Genomic DNA, 23,844 nt, shown 5'->3' on the forward strand with positions numbered 1-23,844 from the left:
GGAGATAGTGTTAGCATTCATGATGTCGGTGATTCACCAACCACTCTTTCTTTTACCCAGGATCATGTTGATTGGGTGATCGGGGAACCAGGTACTAATAGTATCTTACATCTGGTGGTTTATGCTATGTTGTTACACAATCACAGGATTATGATCTGTGTGTTTCAACCTTCTGACATATCAGAGATTCAGAGTTTAGGATTATTTCGTTTTCACATGGATGATATAGTGATTTAGTTAGATTGGTCGGATCTATCACTATCATCAGTACAGATGTTGCAGGGGTGGTACAGTGGTACAACGGTGTAAATATTACAAGAGTTGGTCAAAGGTATCTCAGACAGCATGCGAGTTCTCACTTGGGATCCAAGGGGAGCATCCCTATGTATTGCCTTTCATCAGGAAGCTAGGAGGAGAATTTGGATGTTATCATCTTGTGGTGGATATTGGCATATTGCCGAGCTCCCATTTTCACTTGACGGTAGAGACTCGCAGGCTCACTCATGAAGTGAGACATTCATTCTGATTGAGGGTATTGGTACACAAGGCAACAGCAGATGGCAGTTGGTGACCCTTAATGGTGAGCCTTGGGATCTTGGCATTCATTTATTTGGCACATCAATTCCTTTTGAATTATTTTTCCATTTGGGATTTGAGATGATGATTGCCAGGCTACATCGATTGAGGAGTAGAATCGCCTTCTCAAGGCGAGTATGGGATCCTGGCATTTGGTGTCTGCAGGTATGAGCGGATTGCTTGAGGACAAGCAATCTTTGAGAGGGGAGGCTTTGTAATGTCCCTTTTCTCTGGGACATTATAATTCTGTGTGGTCAGCTCACTTCGCCTAGGTTTTGGGGACGAAAAGGTTCTTTACAAGGTTCAATTCGAGATTTGGCCTAGACATTTCCAGTTCCAGAGACCCATCAAAGCAGTTTTGGCAAGTTGTCCAGATGCTTAATATTTTTAGTAAGTAGTCAGAGCTCAGTATTTTTGGTACCTTAGTGCTAGGTTGGAAGCGTCTCGCTGAAAGCTTTCCAACGAGCTATTACACATGCTTATCAGAGTCCATTTGGTCAGTTATTTTAATGCTTCACGACTTAAAATTGGGAATTCTTTCAAGTATTCTCCAAGTATTTGCAGCTTTCGGACTTGAAAAATTGGGAATTCTTTCAAGTATTCTCCAAGTATTTGCACTTGGAATTGGTTGTTCGCTAACAGTGAAATATGTCTCATCCACTGATTATGAATGTGCTTAATTTGGTAATTGAATTGTGAGGAGGATTTGGAGTTTCATCTCTGATACAGTTTGCAAGTCAGGGGAGAGCTAATATAATGCAGACAGCAACTATATGAAGGTCTGGATTTGGAATTAAAGGGTTGTCGCTCTAATATTTGGATGCCAGATTAGTGTCGAGGGTGTGGTTAGTGTCCAGAAGGGCATGCTTTGACAGTTTAGTGCCTCTACTTTGCAATTCACAGCTTGGCATCGAAGAATTATTTCAGAAATAGTTGAGCCTAATCGTTTGTGCTCTATTATACACATAATCAGATTCTAGGTTTTCTAATTACAATAAATTCATCCTCATTAAAATAGATGTTCAGTGAATGTAATTCATTTCTAGAATTGAAATAAAAGGATATATTATCCCATATTGCAAGGATAGTTTGATCTCAATTCAATTCAGTTCCAATTTTTTTTACACAAGGTCGAGCTGGAGAGGCCTCATAGATAAGTAAATACAATATTTTTTTATGAGGAAGGATTATTAAATCTTCTCGTGGGTTTGATTTAACTAACTAAAGGACCAACAGGGATTGTACTGGAGGAAGGGTTATAAAATTTTGTCATGGGCTCGATTTCCACCCAGGCTTTTTCCTCCAAGGCTGGGAGATCTCCTTTAAAATTCAATTTCCTTTTGCACAAGGTTGACCTGGAGAGACCTGATAGATAATTAAATAAATAAAATTTTGTCATGGGCTCGATTTCCACCCAGGCTTTTTCCTCCAAGGCTGGGAGATCTCCTTTAAAATTCAATTTCCTTTTGCACAAGGTTGACCTGGAGAGACCTGATAGATAATTAAATAAAATATTTTTTATGAGCCAAATGCCCTGCATTTGGGGGTAATTTAATTAATTAAATTTCACTATAGATAGGCCCAACGACCTTCCTAAGGGGTCGGGCCCTTTCAAGACCCCAGCACCTATATAATGGAGCAGATAAAGCTCATTTTAATCATACCCAAAATAAGGTTTTCTGTGCTCTGCAACAGAAAACTGCAGTCCAAAGGCAAGCATTTTCCCATAAAATTTAGCAGTGAACTCTTATGTTGGGCAGCAATAATAACCTCCAACTTTGGCAGCGAATTTGATTATAAAGAACAATCAATTGCAATCTTGTCTTTGCAGCGAATTGGCACCTGATCAACAGCATAAAATTGGATCCGACAGCTAGTAGATCCCTCCCATTTGCAGAAAAGGTAATATCCAGTCCAGGATATCGAACTTCAGAGAGGGTGACAATGGGTGGTGAGAGTAAATGTAGATCACCTGAAATTCTTTTAAATTCTGGTTTAAATAAGAATTTTGTGCCTTTTAAATCTAAATCTTAAACTTTATGGTATGAAGATAAAAGAATCAAGCAAAATACAATGCAATTTAAATAACTCTTATTTTCTATCTAAATTTCTGTTAATGCAGTTAGATTTAAGGATAGGAATGGCAGACATCAAACTTCGATGGGCAGATCATTAATAGATTACAATGTTATTCTTTCCCGACCAGTTTGGATATAAATATTAAATTGAGAGTCATGTCATGAGTGGACATGTCAAGTGGACATGTTTCCACAAAGAGAAGCCATGTCCACTCATGACATGCCTTTTAAATATAAACAAAGTGTTATCCAAGTAACCCCTAATCCTAATCGAGATTAGAGATGGTAATTACTTGACCAATATACATAACAAGTTACTGATCTGCAAATAAGGAATTAAGAAGTCTTTGATCATTACTCGATCTATATCATGACTTGATCAATATCAATGCATTCAATCATTACACGATCTTGGCAAGGGAAGAGACTATAATCAAGGGTAGAATCTGCTAGTGCAGATTACAATATAGTTGGATCTATTTTGTTCTCATACAGATGTTAATCTATCTTTAAAAAGACTATGCATATAGTGACTTCAATTTGATACAAGAATGATATTGATTTCCAAAAACATATGAAATAGTGATTCTACCGAATACAAGAGATATGGATGTATGTATGTAGGTCAATTCATACAGTAAACACTCCCTCTTATGAGGGAAGATAATCAAGTATATATTACAATAGACATATACCTAACTCCTCATATCAGAAGGCATAATATGCCCAAGAACATCTAGTCACGTGACATTCTTCTTATATACCTATCCAAGTTATAAGTGAATTTAGATATCACCCAACTCATGATATCAAGGAGTATAGACAACATTAAGACTACATGATATTCATATATCCTTGTTATGGTATGTGCACTGACATCACATCACATGATGTCTACCATAACATATCATGGCATGTCCATAGATATACGTCACATAATATCCACCATGATTATCTCATAAAGAGCATATTGATACACAACTGATATCAAGTCAGCATGATATCTATCAATAAATCCAAGAGATATAAACTATCAAGAGATTTCCATGACTATCAAGTCAGCATGATATTTGTCATGATAGTGAACATTGTAAAGTCGTCACCTTACAATGTGGTATAAAGTGTATATTGTCGAAAAGATTTTCACATTTTAGTAATGTACACAGGGGCCCATAAGGTCATAGAGTCACACATGTGATAATAGAGTTTTACATGGAGTCACCACGGATTCTCTCACGTGGTGTTGTCATAGCATCACACACATGACACCCACCATGAACCATATCAGAGGGTGGACCCACTATGGCTCAATCCAAGTGAAAATAATGATTTTAGAAAACTTCTTTCTCAAATAGAAAAATGCATTGCAATGGGTTTTACCTTGAACTTCTCCTTTATGAAGAACTCATGAAACCAACGCTAACCTTTCGACTTCGTTGTTCAAGGTTGTTTCTTTGTCAAAATCTCTTTTCATCAGATATCAACCTTCTAACCTCCTTGTCCAAGATTTCTTGTGATGGATTTTCAGACTCCCTCTGAATGTTGATTCTTCCCCCTCAAAGAATAATAACCACTTTTAAATAAGATATGTGCAACCAACTTAGCCTCACAGAAGCAAGCTATGTCTTCATCCTTCAAAATGTATGACTTTCACATAGGATTCATTGTGCTTTTCTCTTGAACCAACTTAGTATTCATCTGCCTAGGAATATCGCGACCTAGATATTTGTACAAATACATTCTAACCCTCATATATGGAATTTCATTCTATGAACTTTAGTCCTCTAACAACTAATCATAAGAGAAACCATCTCAACATGGTTTACATCTTCTAGATCAATATGACCAAGATATCCAAAAGTCAATTGGAGCAAAACCTTCTAGATGTTCCCTTTGTCATAGAGGAATGCTTTATTCATATACTTCAATCATGGAGAGTACTTTGTACAAACATTCATGCTAAAGTGGCTCCTTTCTTGAAGCTCTATGAACATGCAATAGTTTCCTGAGTTCCAAGTTTGCTAATAATGAATGTGTCAGATTCATGGTTAACAGTGTCTCCCTCTCAACATTGACAATATAACATTAGAATTTAATATGCTAGAAACTGACTTAGCTAATTTCAATATTCCCTCTTATTTAGATAGGATTCAAGATATTCAAAATATTCAAATAATAACCATGATACTCTCAAAGGGTGATTTTGAATATCACATGAGCTCTTTCTATGCTATCAATTTGCACACTTATAGAGGATGTCCATGTTCATTGACTTCAAAGGGTGGGGGATACAACAAAAGAAGCAGTCTACATGATCTCAATCAATATAATCCACATGAACTCTTTTATGAAAATAAATTACTCCTTGGTAGAAGGAATCTTAGACACACCTGATTCTCTAACCTCAGTGTCGTCCTTAAAGCTTTTCACAAAGATTACTAAGAGCCCAAGATAAATATTAATGCTTGAATCAACATGATTCACTAAGTAATATAACATGAATTAAAAACAGAACAAAGGATAAAAGAGTATTATTTAACCATTAGAAATACTTATCTCTTTATACTTCTTGGTTTGTCCTCAGTCAATAGACATAAACATCCAGCAGCATAGAAGATAGACTTGACTACATGTCTCATTCATTTTGCTTTCCTCAGCTTCATACTTTTAGCAATTTAGTCTCCATCAATATGCCAGCTGATTAGAGTAGCTTGTTTACTTTTCCTGAAGATGCAATGGAATTTTACTCCATGGATGCATTCAGGTCAGAACTGTCCATTGTTCTAAAGAATGATGTCAGGCATGCCATAAGACAATTGTAAGATGTGAACATCTTTCAATTCATCTACCAAAAGTTGACTTAGCAGACATCTCAAGAAAGTTGTTGATCAGAAAGCCTCATTTTATATCTCTTGTATCTATCTTTGTAATTTGAAGAAAGACATATAAAACTGGTCTCATATTTCTACATCTCCCTCAAATCAAGGAGGGCTATGTAGAGGATCAAATAGTAAATTATGTTTCAAGACCATTTCTTTGTACTTGATTTGTCATTCTCTATTTCCTCAAAGATTATATACACATGACTTTAATTTAGTTTCCTTCTCCAATGTATGAAAGTGATACATGAATTGATTGCTATTTCAATATCAACTAATTTGACCTATAATGTTTTCTCCTCTATATTATCTTGAGTATATGGCATGCTAGATCACTGTTATACATATTGTCTTCATAGCCAATGTTGTCCGCAGTTGCTATACTGCAATCGCCATTTATAACATCTTCCAAGAGTTATCTATGTTTTTCCTCTTAGCCTCTCAAGGATTCATAGCACAAGACTCTTGCAGGCGCATTAGCAGAACAAATATCCCTTTAATGTGTAGCAAGGCATTCGTATATTGAACCAATAACTAGTAAGAGTTGGATTTGACTATGTCTGAATGTCTTTATTTTTGCCCATATCTTGCAATAATGATGTGCTAACCATTTGAGACTCCATAGCTATTATACATCTTGTATTAGCGACACTCTTTACGAAAATCTCTCTTATGAATATATCACACAAAACACTAGAAAACTATCGGGCCCACAAATAATCAATTATTTTCCATTCAACATCAGAGATATCGTTGATAATGAAATGAAAAGAATGTGGGGTCCCACGCCATTTTCAGTGTTGACGGGTATAGAAATAGAAAAAGGTCACTTTTTTTTAAAAAAAAGATAAAGAAACAACAAATTCCTTCATTCCTTCTAAGTTCTTCATACAAATAACTGAGACATTGCAGTTCCATGCCTTCACAACAAATACTATTGGTGAGTTTCACAGAGGTAACCAATATCTCCATCAACACGATAATCAGTCAAGCCATTAGAACCAGTCATATCATCTGAAATAATCCTTTGCACATGTGATGCTAATTTTCATTCTGTCTACCATAGCAATTAAACTCCATGAAGTTTGTAAACATTAGCTCCCTAAATTTGGAATGGACCTCTCCGTGCATGGTAAAAATAATGTTCATCTAATCTCAAATGAACGTCGTTTATTGAAGAATCATATTCAGCAATATGAAAAGATAATCACGCACTTCTAAATGAGATCATGTTTAGTTATTGCATGTGCACTTGTTTCCCAATTTCTATTATAACACTAGAGCATATTTATAATTTATTTATTCCTACTTCTTTATATTATAAGTCCCATGAAATCCCTTGTGTCTTCAGACAAATCGCAAACCAAAGAATTTTCATTTGTTGACTTAACAATGAACCAAACAACAAATTACTACTGTGCAACTACAAATTACTACTATACAACTGACAACCTCTCTCAATGCTCTCTCATTTTCTATTATTGAATGAAGCATGTCATCTCTTCTTTGATCTTTTTCTTACGTGTCTTTGCCCTTTCAATTTTTATATTCCATAATTTGAAGCCCTATCTAACAGAGAAACTCTAGCCAAGGCATTTGACAAAGCCTTTCAACATTGCATTCCTTGCAATTACAATCCACTTAAAGGTCCTTGTATATTGTTGTGAGGTTTTCACACCATCGCCCCAAAAAGTTTTTTGGGGACCCCCTTTTTCAGGCAAGCCTTGGCAATTTTCGCGGATTTTTGAAATTTTTTCGGTTGCCTTAGCAAGCTTTTTTGGAGTTGGTCCAAAGTTTTCAATTTGAAAATTTTACACTTTGGACGCCTTCGGACTAGGAGGGATGTGGTTGGATTTCTTTTTCACCCAATGCGAAACTTGATTTTCTAGAAACTTGATCTGCCAAAGTAGTTGTGTACTTTGGCAGAGGTTGAAGCTGAGATCCACTTCATTTTTCGATGTCCTCTCTATTATGAGATCAGAGGGGGATTTTACTATCTTTTCAAAGATTGTTCTTCTCTTTCGATGTTCTTTAGTTATATTGATCAGCGGTATCTTGCACTTTATCTTCAAGAGGCCACCCATCTTCGAGAGATTACCTTACAGTCTTTTATAACTTAGGGACGTACTTCAGACCAGCTCATCACTGCCTTTTTCTCTCCTTTGTCTCCTCCACAAGGTTTGAAAAGGCCTTCCAGTACTTCTCATTCCAAATCGATTAGACACTGCACCAGTCTCTCCAAGCACCAACAGTCCTACAATGGTTTTGCACGGCAGTTTATGACTATGGATCGTTCAAGGGTTTACCCCTCTATTACTGACTTCTTTGTAGCAAGGAAGGACCCTTAGTCCTTTTCTTTTCTTGTATTCTTTCTTTTACTGTTTTTGGCTTTTGTTTCTTCTCAATCACTGTTCGGTGCTTTTGCTTGGGCCGGCTCTTTTGTTTGTATGCTCAATCCCATAAACATCTGTTGGTTTTTCGTGGACATTAATATTATTATCTTATTATCTTATCTTAGGCCAAACAAATTTCAAAAGACAATATTTTTCGATGGTTAGAACAATATTCGGCAGGATAAATTTGCAAAATTTTGGACTCGGACAGATTTTGAAAATTGGAAATAATTGTACAAACTTGGACATTTTCAAAATGACATTTTTTTTAGATTTAACTGTTTTGGAAAATCTTAAATTTTTTGGTGAAAAAGAAAATTTTTGATAGTGAAATTAAAAATTTGAAAATCGATTTTGGATGCTAGAAAAATGATTTATTTTGTTTCAAATTAAAATTGCATTGCAAAATAAAAAATGGATTAAATTACAAAATCTCATTAAATTGGTTGAAAATGATCAAAACGAATTGGTAAATTAAAATTGAAAATTGATTTTGGGTTGCTAGAGTTGATTTTAATGATATTTTAATTGCTAAAACGTTTTTCAATGAAAATTTTGGCATCTCCTCGGCTTTCCTTGTTTTATTTAGCAATTTTTTTATCACAACCGGCAATTAAATAGGTTAATTTCACTTTGAGCTAAGTAAATTTAGCATGGCATTTAAATCTGGGCCATTACTAAGGATGCTAATTTAATTTTGTTCTCTTCCAGGGCAAGTTGGCCAGCTGGGAGAGACATGAAATTATGGTATAAGAGGGGCTCCCCCCCCTCTTGTCTCCTCATTCCACCTTCCTCCTCCTCATGTGTTAGGCAATTTTTTCTTGAAGAGGCAATTTCCAGCCTAGGCGATTTGCTTGTTGGAGCAATTTTTTCTTGCTTGACTCCATTCTCCTTCCAATTTGGGCAAATTTCTGCCCTAAGCGATTTGGGAACAGATCTGAATATTTTCTCTTGCTTGGGCGATTTCTCAAAGTTCTGATTTTTGCTAAAGGCTGCGAATTTCTGACCTAGATTTGGGTGATTTTATGTGGTAAAGGAGATACATGATCCAAGGTCTGATTTTTGGCAAATATATGAGCAATTTCAAGGGGACAAAATTCTAATTTTTGCTAGGGTACCATTATTTACAAGGAGGCTTGAAATTTCTAAGATCTGATCCAAATTTGAAGAAAGCCTGGTTATTGGTAAAAACAATTAAGTTGCAATTCTATTCATTTTAGAGGTGAAGATTGTTAAAGGCGGATTATATTCCTTGTTCTTGCTTGGTTTCATTTCCCTTATACTATTCTTGCATTCATCATCCACCACTTCATCATCCCATTGATAGGTTGAAGTTTGGAGACATAAGTGTAGATTTCATGATAGGACACTTGGCGAGGCAGAAATAAGCTAGACCACCATAGGTTGAAGTTGGGAGATATAAGTGTAGTCCATCCTAAGGTAACAAAGAGGTAGAAATAAGTGGTAGTCCCACCTCTAAGTTGAAGGTCAAAGATTGATAAATGTAGAGATAGGACTTGGCGAGGCAGAAATACACTAGATTCCATCGATAGAAAGAAGGTTGGAGATCAATAAGTGTAGTCCATATCATTTAGAACGAAGGGGCAAAAATAAGTGTTTAAGATGGTAGAAGGTAGTGCAAGCAAAAATCCAAAGGGAATAAATCCCAAGAAGGACAAGGAAGACATGATGCCTAAAACCACCTTCTTGTCAAAAGTGAGACGAATAAATGACACCAATATCAGTACAGTGAACATGATGTAGTTAAAGGATAGATTAAAGGAAGGGCAATCACCCATGGCAAAGAAAATCTACAAAAGCGGAATTGTACATGCAGCAACCTTCCCTCCTACCTTGCCTTGTCCAGAATTGGTAATGGAGTGTGCATCCCTATTTGATATTGTTACCAAGTCCATCATTTTTGATGAAGGGAAGAGAGTGTTAGCCAACATCAATGGACAAGTGATCGAAGAAACATTTAATATCCCCCAGTACAAAGTCATGACAATGGTAATGATGGATCAGACGACCAAGTCATTTCAAGATAATCAGGAGGCTTTCTTCATTCACCTAAAGCAAAATTGGTTATGCGAAGGCAAGAAGGGAGTCACCAAGTCGTCAAAGCCCACTAAGTCAGATTTCAAATCAGAATATGGCGATCTCATTGTGCTTCTCAATCAGATCATGGGCTTAGCTTAAGGTATGCAATTCGAGAACTAGATGTATTATTTTATTGATGGAATTGACAATAGAAAGAGAAAGTTTGATTGGGCTAGGATTATAAGCAAGAATTTAGAGTTGCAACTGAGGACTGTGCAAAATCAATAAATTCTATAGGGTCCTACCTCTTTTATTTGATTTGGAGGCGGTGAAAGTTGAAAAGTGAATCTCAAGGAAAAGTGAATCTCAAGGAAGAGCGAATTTGGAAGAAGTGATTTGAAAATATTTGAGGCTAGAGGCCAAAAAGATAATACAAGTGGACAAGGGGTCCCAGTAGAGCAGAATGTCAATGAGACAGAATTTGGATCAAGATTGGATGAGTTGAGGAAGGTCACCATCAAGAAGAAACATTTGAGCACCCTTGCCTCCCTCAATGCCTTTATTGGATACACGAAAGAATATGAGAAGGATCATGAGAAAACACTGCAAGCAGCGAGCAACATGATGAATTCAGCTGAGCTCAAGATGAAACATACCCTTTGCTCTCCCATGAAGGAAGTCAATGACAAGCTAGCCAAGTTCATTGCTTTGGCTAAAAAAAATGAAAGAAAGGGATAGAACTATATTAGAAGATCATTTGATGTAAGTCCAAGTGGCAAATTCTCCTTCTTCTTTGGTAGGATAGGTGTCTAATTCTAATTGGCTACCATTTTGGTGCCTTCTCATTGGTTGCAACTTCTTTTATTTTTCATTGGTCCATTGATGAGGTGGCATCTTTTCATTCGCCGATGGGTTGGCAACCCTAATTAGGGTTTCTAGGATCCAATCTGGATCATTGGTTTTGCCTCTTAATCTCTACCGTTGGTTGTAATTTTGGCCTCTATATAAGGCCATTTGCTCTCATTTCTAAAGGGTCGGAGAAAATTGTTGCTAAGATAATACCAAAATTGCCTCTCTTTGTCATTGTTGTGACTTGCATGGTGATTAAGAACATTTGGTGTTATTGCATGGTTTCTACTTCCAAATAGTTATAGATTTCCTTTGAAGTTGTTAAAGTAGATTTCATTTTGAGAAAGTTGCTAAGTAAGAGTAGATGGATAATTGCATGGTGATATTAGTGGATGTTTGATAGGGATTTATAAACTAGGCCACTAGCATCCTAGTAGCTTGTTGGGAAGACTTGTGTAATAAACTAGTCCTTTTCCCTTGAATCATTGCATCTATGGAGGTAGAGCCGCTAGTTAGCTTTCATCGGATTCGATCCCTGCTCATTTACTAATCTTTCTGTTCATAGGAGTCGGAGTAGAGCAGTGAGCAGTTTAGTATTTGGAGCTTTGAGGAAGGAGGTTAGGAGAAGCATCATTGGTAGACACACCCCCCATCATCACCACCATCAACATTATCTGGCAGTCGTATATTTTACAAACTCATCATCATCACCACCATCAATATCATCTAGCACTCATACAAAGTCATCACCATCATCCAAAAACCCAAGTCATCCTTGAACGAACAACGTAAGGCCGCCTACGTGTTTACCAGCAAATCACATTGATAATTGAGTTAGTATCCACAAGTGCAAGGAACATTGGAGTTATTCTCATGTCTACATGAGTATTAACTTTTCAAGAGAGGAATTGAGTGTTTGATATCCCATATCAAGTGTTCAATTGCTATATGTTATGTAGTGGTACAAAACCGACCTCAACATATATGTTGACCATCTCCTTATATGTATGATCCAACTCTCTCATGCCCATCTTTTTGTTACTGTTTCTACCCATACATTTCTCAGATTATTAGCATTCTCAAATCTAACAGGCTCATCCTTAACAAGGCTCTAATACCATGTTAATGCAGTTAGAATTATGGATATGAATGGCAAAGAAAAAACTTCAATGGACAAAGCATTAATAGATTACAATGTTCTTCGTTCCCAATCAGTTTGGATATAAATATTAAATTGGGAGTCATGTCATAAGGGGACATGTCTCCACAAAGGAAAGCCATATCCACTCATGACATAACTTTTAAATATAAAAGAATTGCTATCCAGGTAACCCCTAGTCCTAATTGGGATTAGAGATGGTAATTACTTGAACAATATACATGACAAGTTACTGATCTGCAAATAAAGAATTAATTAGTCTTTGATCATTACTCCATCTATACCATGACTTGATCAATATCAATGCATTTGATCATTACACGATCTTGGCAAGGGAAGAGACAATAATCAAGGGTATAATCTGCTTGTGCAGATTACAATATACCTGGATCTATTTCGATCTCGTATAGACGTTAATCTATCTTAAAAATGATTATGCATATAGTGAGTTCAATTTGATACAAGAATGATATTGATTTCCAAGAACATATGAAATAGTGATTCTACTGAATACAAGAAATATGTATGTATGTAGGTCAACTCATACAGTGAACTGTCATACATACACACATGCATATATATACACAATCAAATCTATCATCATTCTTATATCTTACCGAAGCTGCTATTTATTCAACAGTTTCCTTTATAAATAATTGCAATATTATTAAAAGTTAAAATTAATACTTAAGTTCCAATATTTATTCTATCAAAATCCTCAACTATGGTTGGGAGTTGAAATAAATTCCAAAAAAAGAATTATTTGAAATCTTATTTTTAAAACTAGTAGATTTTAATTAAATAAATTACAAGAGATTTTCCAATTATTTTCGAAATTTGAGCAATAGGTGATTCACTAAGGCACTAAGAGCAAATATTTTTAAGATTAAATAAATCCTAGCTTGTCTATTTGAATCCAAATCTAACTCCTGTATACTAATCAAAATTTTAGATCCTAAGGATTAATGGAGGATGTCGTGGCAAGGGGAAGCATTTCTCGAGCTATGGCCAAAGGCTCGAATAAGGCAAGGCAAGCTCAAATCAAGAGGTATATTGAGGAGATGCGGCCCAAATCACTTTTCACTCCCAAACATAAGAAGATCAAAGACAAAAGCTTGAGATCTCTCAACATGGTTGAAATGAGACAAAAGATGACAAAAGAAATGAATTCAAGGATTGTGAAGATGATGGTGAAGAATGAGATAGTCAATGCAGTTGTTTTCCCTCCAACCATGTAATGCATTGAGTTGGTCCTTGAATATGCAAAGAACTATAGTGCTCAAAAGAAGACAATGGAATGCAAAGAGGGTGTGAGGCCTATTATTGTTCTGTATATAAAGGCTATCGAATTGGCATTCAATATACCATCTTACAAGGGAGCAATCTATATCCTTAAGGAGGAAGCAAAGAAGTATTATAATGATGAAGTGAATGGAAGTGCAACGAAGATGAATGGGGAGTAGATGGTTGAGCCATGGAGTCAATATGCCAGGATATTGACATTTAATGAGTTAACCATATTGGATTTCAAACAAGATATTGGTTACCTCATTGTGATGATAAGCACAGTGATGGGAGAACCACAAGGTGGTGTTTTATCAAGCCTAGATGTACCACTACATAGAAAAGATCTTATAAGAAGAGGTGATGTTTGCATCAGCCATGATTATGAGTGTCAATATTTATCATCAATTGATAACACAAAAGGACACCAAAGCATCCTACATCACATTCTACCTTGTTTAGATGATTGTTGGTACATTAAAATTTATAAGACTAAAGGTCTTTGGAAGATGTGGAACCAAAAAGGGAGAGTACATAGCGCATGCATGTTATCCACAACTACACCTTAGCAGTCACGAGCATTTCAAGATATTCAACGACATTTAGGATACTACAATGAGCTCTGCAAGTGAGGCTCTTAAAGGAGGCAAAGAAGTTGACCAAGGCACATGGATCCTGATACATCAAAAATGATAAGTTCACATACATTCCCCTACCTCGAAACACAAAGTGCCCAAGGATATTACCAAGGTATCCAACAAACAAGATAATTATCATAGAAGTGGCCAAATAGCTTTGCTCCTTTGATAGAATTCTAAAAAAATAAACAAAAGCCAAGAGTCAAATTCCTATTCAATCTTAATGGGGAGATGTGCCCTTCCCTAGCAATAGTTGAGTCAGTAGATGCAGAACTAGAGTATTATGGTCTAGGATTCTATGAGTCTAGAGAAAATTTCGAACCCAACAGAAAGGTCAAGACAATATTTGGGAATCAATGCCTCTACATCCCACGGTTAGAAGACTACTGGGCCAATGCAAACGACAACTTCGAAGTAAGGACGAGAACATTTCCATGACTAACAGCAAATGACATCAAAAAGTGTAAATGGTGAGGAACAAAAATTCTGAATCAGCTAGAAGATGATGACAATGTAGTTAGAAGCAACTTCAAAACCACAATAAACCATGAGCTAGAACCGGTTGATTGGGAGACTGAGATGGAGATTAGTCTAGATGCTTGGATTATCCCAGTTTTACTCCACATTCAGGAGTGGTTAGATAAAAAGATCATGGAATTGGCAAAAAAAAAGGTGCATTTAACCTATAATAAAATGAAAGAAGTTGAAGAGATTGTGTAAGAGGAACCATTAGGGCAGCCTACAAGCATCCAGTGGGTAGCAAGGGGAACCCACCAAGAAGAGCAAGAATACTACAAAAGTTTCGCCAAGTAAAAATTTGAAAGAGAAAGAAATCATAGTTGAAGAGCCAAAAACAAAAATATAGAAGCAAACAACTCCTCCATCTAATGAAAAGTACCACTTCAAAGCAAGGAAGAACTATGCAATCCAAGGGAAATTGAGTACATCAGGAGATCTCTTCCAAATCAAAAGATAGTACAAGTAAGAGCTATTCAAGATATGCACCTTTGAGTGCCTTTCGATTAAAAGGAATACTTTACCCTACAAATGATAATAATAATGTGATGGTTGATATCAAGGATTCTCCTCAAGATGGACAAGTCCCACCTCTTCAGGAAAGCCCAAGTGAAAGTTTGAAATCCTCCCAGTTCAAAGACCTAGCCAGAGTTGAGAGACGACACAACACTTGATCTCTTATGGGCTACAATGCAGGGTGAGCAAAATATTGTTGAGGCAAGACCAAAATGATAACACTAAAGATCTAATTCACTAGGAGGAAAGCCATTTGGCAAAGAGAATGGCGAAGGTGATTAGAGGTGACTTTGGGATTTAGGAGGAAAGCTATTTGGCAAAGAGAATGGCAAAGGTGATTAGAGGTGACTTTGGGACTTGCAAAGTCCAAAGTACTATCCCTAGGGTGAACAAAACAAAGAATGATATGTAAATTCAAGATTATGAGATAGTGGAGCATGATTTGGGGACCACTGCAAACAAAATAGAGTATGAGGAGGCTAAGGATGCTCTTGAGGCTATGCGAAAGAGAGTGGAAAGTGAAGTTGTGGAGAAGAATAAAAACAAGCAAGAATGTTGGAGGTTGATAGCATTTTGCAAGAATGCCTATAGGCCAATCTAGCAAAATGATCACATAATTACAACAGCACTTTCTCTAGAGAGGGTACAAAGAGTGCAAGGATTACACTTCAAACGACTTGATCTTGGGTAGGCAAACTTGTACAAGAAGGATTAGCATTCCTCCTAGGCTTTTTAGAGAAGTTTCACATACTCAAGGCACTCAGGGCTAGATTTCATGTTTTCATCAGCATCTAAAATAAGTTTCTTGTTGTCGAAGAAAAGACTATACCCCAACTTTGGGCTATAGTGACTACTCCTGAGCAATTATTGATGAAGGGCAAGCTGATTATGATAGGAGCAAGGAACAACATAGAGCCATGGTCCTTTGCTCTAATTCACAGGGTAGAAGTTTTGGAATAGATAAGGAATGATACTAACCATCTTGATGTTTTTGTCCAAAACATACTTAAGAACACTTTTGAGTGCAAATGCATTTGGCTTCAATTTCAAAGAATTGAGTGAAGAAAACATGGAAATCCTAAGTGAAAAAGGTATCATCACAAGTGAAACCTTGGAAGGCCTCTCATCTCTTAAGACTTCTCATGACTTCACGAGTCATGAGAAGACCATGTAGTTGAGTGGGAGAAAACAATTGTGCCAACTAGAGTTGAAGTGGACTTAGTAGAGAGAAAGATTTGACCCACACCTACACCTCCAATGAATGAAGTCAACAACATAGTGTCCAAGTTCATTGAATATGCAAGGAGGGAAGGAGAGAGAGAGAGAGCGAGAGAGAGAGAGAGAGAGAGAGAGAGAGAGAGAGAGAGGAAATATTATTTTGGATAATAATTTGATGTGAGCTTATGTGGCAACTATTTTCTCATTAGTTCATTGTCTAGGTGTCTGATCCAATTCACCCAAATTATTGGTACTTCCGGATTGGTTGTTACTTTCATGGAATTTTGTTACGAGTCTATTTTGGGATACTCAAATCTCATTTGTTAACAAGGATGGCAACCCTAATTAGGGTTTATAGGATTCAAATTGGGCTATTGATTTTAATTAAATCATGTTCATCCATTGTACTCGAGCTCCCTATATTAGGATTGCTCCTCTCCTTTGTAAAGGTTGCTGAAGAATTGCTACAATAATAATGCCAAATTTTCTCTACTTGTCATTGTTTTGTTTTGGGTGGTGATAATTGTGATCAAGTTTGTGTTATTGCATGGTTACCTTCATCCCCATTTAAAAGAGATTTTATTTCAAGGTTGCTTTTCAGTTCAATTTGTTGAGCTAAAGTAGAGTTAAATTTGTTTCAAGTAATTTAGATGAATGAAACTAGTTGTGAGTATTCACTTGCATGACTCAAACAAATTTGGGCTACTAGCCTCTCGGATAATAAGATTTCTATATATGGCTAACCAATGAAGATGATACTTAGTAATCTTCAGCTTAACTGGATCAAATTAAGGAGCAGTAAGTACACCTTAGAAGTTTAAACTAGGTAAGTCAAGTCACTGATTAAGCTCAATCTAGTAGAGTCCAAGTCAATCACAAGTCCTAGCATTCAAATTTAGGAGTAGAAGTAGAGATGAAATTTAAGCTATGATGAGAAGTCAAGAGTTGAAATCCAGAAAAAATACTTTCAGTGCACATTGTGAACCCATATCTTTAGAAGTGCATTATCAAATAGTGAGAAACAGCGTAAGTGCCCAAGTGTTTACCAACCAATCACATTATTTCACTGAGTGTGTATCCACAATTGAAAGGAACCTTCAATCATTTCATGATCTTACTTTGCAAGCTGTAAAACATTGAGTGTTTGATTTTGCATGCTGTAGTGGAATAAAACTCACAACAAGACAAGGGGCTGAAGCTTTCAGCCAAATCAAATTCACCTGTGGTGACTGAATCAGCATTCAAGCAAATTGGTGGGCAATCTCATCTACCTTACTACTAGGCCTGATCTCAGTTTTGCAGTGAGCTACATTTCATGCTCCATGTCAGTCCCCAAGGCTGATCAGTAGGTAGCATTGAAGCTTGGGTTGTGTTATGTGAAGGGCACTTCTGACTTCAATTTTCTCTACAGCAAAAATCACAATCCTAGACTTACTGGTTTTACTGACTTCCACTGGGTAGGTTCCATTGATGACATAAAATCAACATCTGCGTATGTTTTTAGTTTGGGATCTAGTGCAGTCACATGGACTACCAAGAAGCAGCAGGCAATGGCTTTTTCCTTGACAGAAGCCAAGTATCGAGGAACAGTTAAGGCAACATGCAAGGCAATTTGGCATATGAGGATGCTTTTTGTCTTTCAGACATGCAAATGTCTAGAGTGGATCCTGCCCCTCCTTATTGTGAAAATCACGGAGTACTCAAATTAGCCAAGAATTTGGTCTTCCAAGAGAGAACTAAGTATGTAGAAATTCACTGCCACTTCAATCAGAAGCTGTAATGACCCTTACTATAAAGGCCACTAAAACCCTCAACTTGGCATGCAACTGATTATTTGTTTGAAATGTAGTGTTTCAAGGTTATAGTTGTTGAGCAACAAATCCACAAGGTATGATTGATATAACAATACCAATATGCAATGAAATACAATTAACAATAACAGTACCAATAACAATATTCAGAAAATCTGATTACAATATGCTATTAAGGACTGAATTCTGAGAGTATAATGGACTGTTACAACTATGACAATTGCAGATTTCAATACAATGCACTATGGTAATGGCAAGCCCTCACAATATTCTTTAACTAGAACAATCCAATTGGAAATGATGAATAACAGTGACTGATTCAAGGCATATACTAGACTGTTATGACAAGGACTGAACATATGCAATTTTATACTATTTTTTTGACATCCAAATCAAACACCAAGAACCTGGAAATCACTGCCTCTGTTTGTTGACAAATGCATGATGTATTGATGTCAGTTCTGCACCCCAAACTGCACCTCTGTTCCCTGCCGTACAGCTCCCTGGTACAGGTCGTACAGTACGGTACCTATGCTGAAATTTATGCAAAGTAATGGCTGCCGAAAATACCCCAAACAAGGACGCCTAGGGTTGTTAGATGATCTTCTAAAGGCATAAAATTAATCTCTGAATAGTTTGTGAGATATGAGCAAAACTTGTGACCAGGGCCCTAGTACTGTACTGTCATGTACGACCCTGCTATAAAATAGTTTGCTTAGTATTGGGTGCCGAAAATTGTATGTTCTGAAACGCCTAGGGTTAATATATAACCCCTCCAATGCATAAATTCAAACTCCAACGGGATGTGAAGTTATGAGTGAAAATGTGAGTCCAAGTCCTGGCATGGACTTATAAGAAAAATGCACTGAATGACCTCTAAATTTTGCCAAACTGATTCTCCAATGAGATGATGAATTCCAAACCCTTTTGCAAACAGTTTCAAACCCTCAAAATCAATTCTCAAAATAATCCACCATGAAATGGCTAAATACCATCTCCAATGAGCAACCCTTCAGAAGATATTTCACTTCCTCAGTTATGCAAATCCAAGGGAGTTTTCATTCCCAAAGATCTGATGAAAATTTGCAGACCAAATGACTACAAATTGCTCCAATATGAATAGAAGTTGAATCCACAAAATCACCTCCCAAATGGATGCCCCCAGCCCTCAATTTATTAACTTTTCTAAGAAGTCACTAAGAATTTCTAGAAACATCCTTTATAAAATCTCATTATAATGCACTTTATTATAAAAATAACTTTATAAAATAAAAGTGCAATCTCAACTCAAAATTATAACATGTAGGCCCAACTCGCCTGGATGTAGGCTCAACTACAACTCTCCAAGAGCAATATACGACCAATTGATCAACAAGATGACTCTCTCTCCAAAATCATTTGCCTACGAAAGTCGATGATAGGCAAATCTACTGTGGAAATCATGTCGCTAGAAAGGGGCAATGACAGAAGCTAGTTGAAGACGGATCAGTTCAGTTGATGTATGTTTCCACTGTGGATAAAAAAAACAGATATTCTCACCAAGTCTTTGAGCCCACACAAGTTCGTAAAATTTAGGGGGCAACTTGATGTTGTTGATAGATTGACCATTAAGGGAGGGTATTAGAATATGATCTTTATTATTTGCAGTTTGCATCATACAACCACCAATGTAACTGTGCTACATTGATAAATGCACCATACATACATAGGACTGTGTGCCAAATAATTCTTTCTCAATCATAAATTCATTATTCTAACAACTCCCAACACCAAGAAGGAATTATTTTTTAAGATACTATAACACACTGACATTGTAATTGGAAAATTTACAGGCATGATTAAAATTTCAATATAAATATATAAATGCAAACATCATAAATGCTAAACAAAAAAAACTAAGTTCAGAAAGCTTGTGCACAAAGAGTCCAATTCGTGTGTAACTAGAGAAATCAGAAGGAAAATGATAAGATCGCAAATACAACAAGACATGGACATTGTTTAAACTTTGAAGTAAGTTCTAAAACCATTTCAAATGTGTGAATAAATAATTTCTCACCTGCAAGAGCCTCGGATACCATTCGCGGAGCTTGCTCAAGGCAGAATCAATATCACCACTCCGTATAAGCTTAGATCAGTAAAGGGCAATAAAATAGGTTAAAGTGGTGAAAAGAATATTTTATTGTATTGGAAAAATATTTAACAGAAGATTAAAAAGACAATCACCATAAGTTTCTGCAGATAGTATTTATAAAGCAGTACCATTCGTAAGGCATGAGCATGAACAAACAGAATAATCATAGCATTCAAGTTAGAAGATGGTTACTAAGCTTATATGTTTATTGAATTCAAATTCAAAGGTCTCTCAAAGCAATAGAAAATTATTTAAACAGGTGAAAAATAGTAACATTGACCACGAGTCTAAGACTCAATAATATGGTATTCAAGGGCAAATGCATATAAAAGAAAAACAACTAAAACTTGAATTTTTATTGAGAGTATGATTGTGATAACTAAATATCAACCACCATAATAAAAAAGCTTCTGGGAATATAATACATATAAATGAAAACATTAACATCTAGATCACCCTATGTAATCATAATAAGAATCAAAATAAGTATCACAGAGGGTGATCTGAAATGTAAAAGATTTCATTAATTCTTAACACGGGTCTCTCTAGTACCATTTTAAATATTTTTATGTAAATGGAAGCCTTTAAAATCTACTTAGACCACAAAGTTGTACCACTGTTCTAACTTCTGAAGCATACTCAGTGTATTTTTGACATGACAAATGGTTTGTATTCAATATATAAAATGATTACAATCCATCCTATGCATATAATCATGAGGGTAAATAAAAGAACATTAACACATGAGTATACCTTTCGTAATAACTTGCGTTGTTCTAATGCATAGATCTCTTCATTTAAAGGCTCGTCATTCATATCTTGGGGTGAAAATATCACTCTGGGAAACGTGTTTCCACTTGCTGTATCAAAGGATTTAAGCGTGTCTTGATATCCATAATGCATCAAATAAGACCGAACAATTCTGCCAGCATACAGAAGAGATGAATACTAGAGGAACTCAAATGGAACTTGCCATTAACACACAAATTCAATCATGTACTATTCAAAACTAAATTTAAAAATGCCAAATTGAAGGATTTAAGCATGTCTTGATATCCATAATGCATCAAATAAGACCGAACAATCCTGCCAGTATACAGAATAGATTAATACTAGAGGAACTCAAATGGAACTTGCCATTAACACACAAATTCAATTATGTACTATTCAAAACTAAATTTAAAATGACAAATCGAAGGATTTAAGCGTGTCTTGAAATCCATAATGCATCAAATAAGACTGAACAATTCTGCCAGCATACAGGAGATGAATACTAGAGGAACTCAAATGGAACTTTCCATTAAGACACAAATTCAATTATGTACTATTCAAAACTAAATTTAAAATGTCATATGCCTGAAACTAGCTTAAATTACTCAAGTATTGTCCATTTAACATCTACATCATTGTTCATTTACAAGTTTACTATCTAATCAAAAAACTGTAAATCATCATGAGGTGCTCGAAAAGAGAAAATTTTACATGAACTTACAATATATGCTGATTTATTCAGAGAACTACAGCCTCATCTGTCTAATTAATCGCAAGAACCCTACCAGTAACCATATGAAGAAGAGAAACCATAATATGCAATCCCCTAACCAACCCAGAATCCCATGAGTGAGAAAATCATCTGAGCTAATGTTATTGAGTACATTTTCTAGCACCATTCTTTCTACTGTATAGTATTTAAACTATAACTCTCCTCCAAAAGCCAACCACCGAAGCAAAATGAGTAATGCTTATACTGTTGAAGGAAAGAATGGTAATGACATTACTTAAAGATTGTCTCCAACAACCCACATAGTAGGATTGAACCTAAAACCCACCTACTATTGTGCTGTATTGGTAACAGAATCCAGATGCACGCAACAAACACAATATATTTACTCTTAAGCAACTCTCACCAATAGAGATGTCTCAGCCCTTCAAATAAGAACGGAAAGAATCACTGACAAATTCTATAGAAGCTATTAAAACACAATATTCATAACTACAATAGAGAGTAACATGCAATGCCAAAAGGAAGCATCTCTCAGAGGTCATAAAATTATCACAAAACAAATCCCAAGAACTTCACAAACCATTTCCATAACTTAAACCTAATGCAGTCAACCTTGTTTTTAACAAGTCCCGATGCCCAAAGCTTATTTAAGTGAATGTGAGAAAGAAATAACACTTATATTTTAGTACCCACATACTTTTACATGATTCAACGACAACCATCTAACACCCCATCTATTATACCCAATAATCTTTCCATTTCATTGTTAAGTAAACAATATGACTATTGAGACAAGAAAATCAAAGCATCCTCAACTGAAATATATACAAGTAGAGATCTCAGGACAAGGTGGTTAAATTTGGCAAATAAAAAGCTAATTGAATTTGCAATTATGATTTACTGGGACTTTCAGGTTTTCTCTAAAATTTCCTGAAAAAAACATAAACAATGTTTTCCTTTATATAAGAAAGTTTGAAAAGAAATTCCCAAAGCAATGCCTTTGCCTAATATATTCCAAACTAATAAAATGAGAATAAATTAAGAAAAACTTTGCCAAACTCACAAAATTAAGAAAATAAATTTACATGCAAGACTTCTAAATTCTAAAATTTTACCTTTGATTACTAGTCGCAAAAAGATGAAATATTGCCAATTACTGAATATCTGATGGAGAATGAATGCCTGTTGTTTGAGGGTACTGAACAGTGCACATTTCAATGTGTGCATACTAGCATTCATCAAAGCAGTATTGAAATTGATACAGGCTGTTTCCCAAGAACCCTTAATGTAGATATGACTGAATACGGCATTCATAAATACAAAAAATCACACACACGCGGGCTACACTCTACCACAAACACACACAGACCCCACGATTTTATTTAATACTATATATTAAATTATTCTTGTAGTACAATATAGCTTTGTCAGATAAAAAATATCGACAATTGATATATATGCTGTTAACATTGAGATATGATTTTCTCTCATAGTCACCAGAAGACTGTCTCCCACTAGAGATGCGCCTCTGAGACTTCGCAAGTACCCAAAGACTTCCATTTTTGACATCTCCCACATGTCTCCAAAGCAAAAAGCATATTGAAAAGTAATAAAAATAAAACATTTGAATTGTTACCTGTTTGGAGCGACTTTTGAATCATTTGACTTTCTATTGCACAATATTAAATGAGTAGAGGGCATTACTATTAGTATTACTATTACTATTACTAATTTGATATTTTGATTCAATGGTTTTAATCTTCATGCTTAAAACTTCAATTGCTCTTGTTGTCATAGCTTTATGTTATGATATTTTTTTGAAATTATTAAATTATATTAATAAAATTGCCGTCTCCAAGTACTCTAGTCTCCTATTTTTGCAAAATAGTTGTACTGGTACCAATCTCTAGGCCCTCCAAGTCTACCCCTCACCAGGTTACTATAGTTTTTCTATAATTAAGTTATTCTCATGCTATAACTCTACAATGCTAAATTCCAAATAAAACATCAACAAGAAAAACACTATTCAATGCCAACAACAATCCACTGTAGATATTTTTGGTGGCACGACTACATTAATGTATTAAAAAATGCTTTGTTAAATTAATATAATAATGTATTATTTCTAACAGCCATCTTTAGTGTCTAGTTAACAACAATTTTGTTTACAAACATCTCTTGTACTTTTTTATTTAATGAGACTTTGTCTCCATTATTTAATATCAAACTATCAAGTTTTATAATCATAGCAA

The 23,844-nt window shown here is 35.6% G+C and overlaps 1 protein-coding gene across 9 annotated transcripts in view; it reads right to left on the reverse strand.

Moving 5' to 3' along the window:
• The window catches only part of LOC149570238 (ran-binding protein M homolog), a 249,221-nt gene that overhangs the window by 112,373 nt on the left and 113,004 nt on the right, over positions 1 to 23,844 (reverse strand). For all 9 annotated transcript variants that reach the window (XM_089822867.1, XM_089822874.1, XM_089822871.1 and 6 more), the window contains exons 7-8: positions 20,842 to 21,010; positions 20,014 to 20,082 (exon numbers count right to left, since the gene is read on the reverse strand). In XM_089822867.1, the coding sequence (XP_089678993.1) occupies positions 20,014 to 20,082; positions 20,842 to 21,010 (238 nt within the window). The remainder of the gene's footprint in view (positions 1 to 20,013; positions 20,083 to 20,841; positions 21,011 to 23,844) is intronic.

This window comes from Cupressus sempervirens, chromosome 3 (genome assembly GCF_028749045.1).
Source record: "Cupressus sempervirens isolate cs-2001-9-10 chromosome 3, ASM2874904v1, whole genome shotgun sequence".
Taxonomy (NCBI): Eukaryota; Viridiplantae; Streptophyta; class Pinopsida; order Cupressales; family Cupressaceae; genus Cupressus; species Cupressus sempervirens.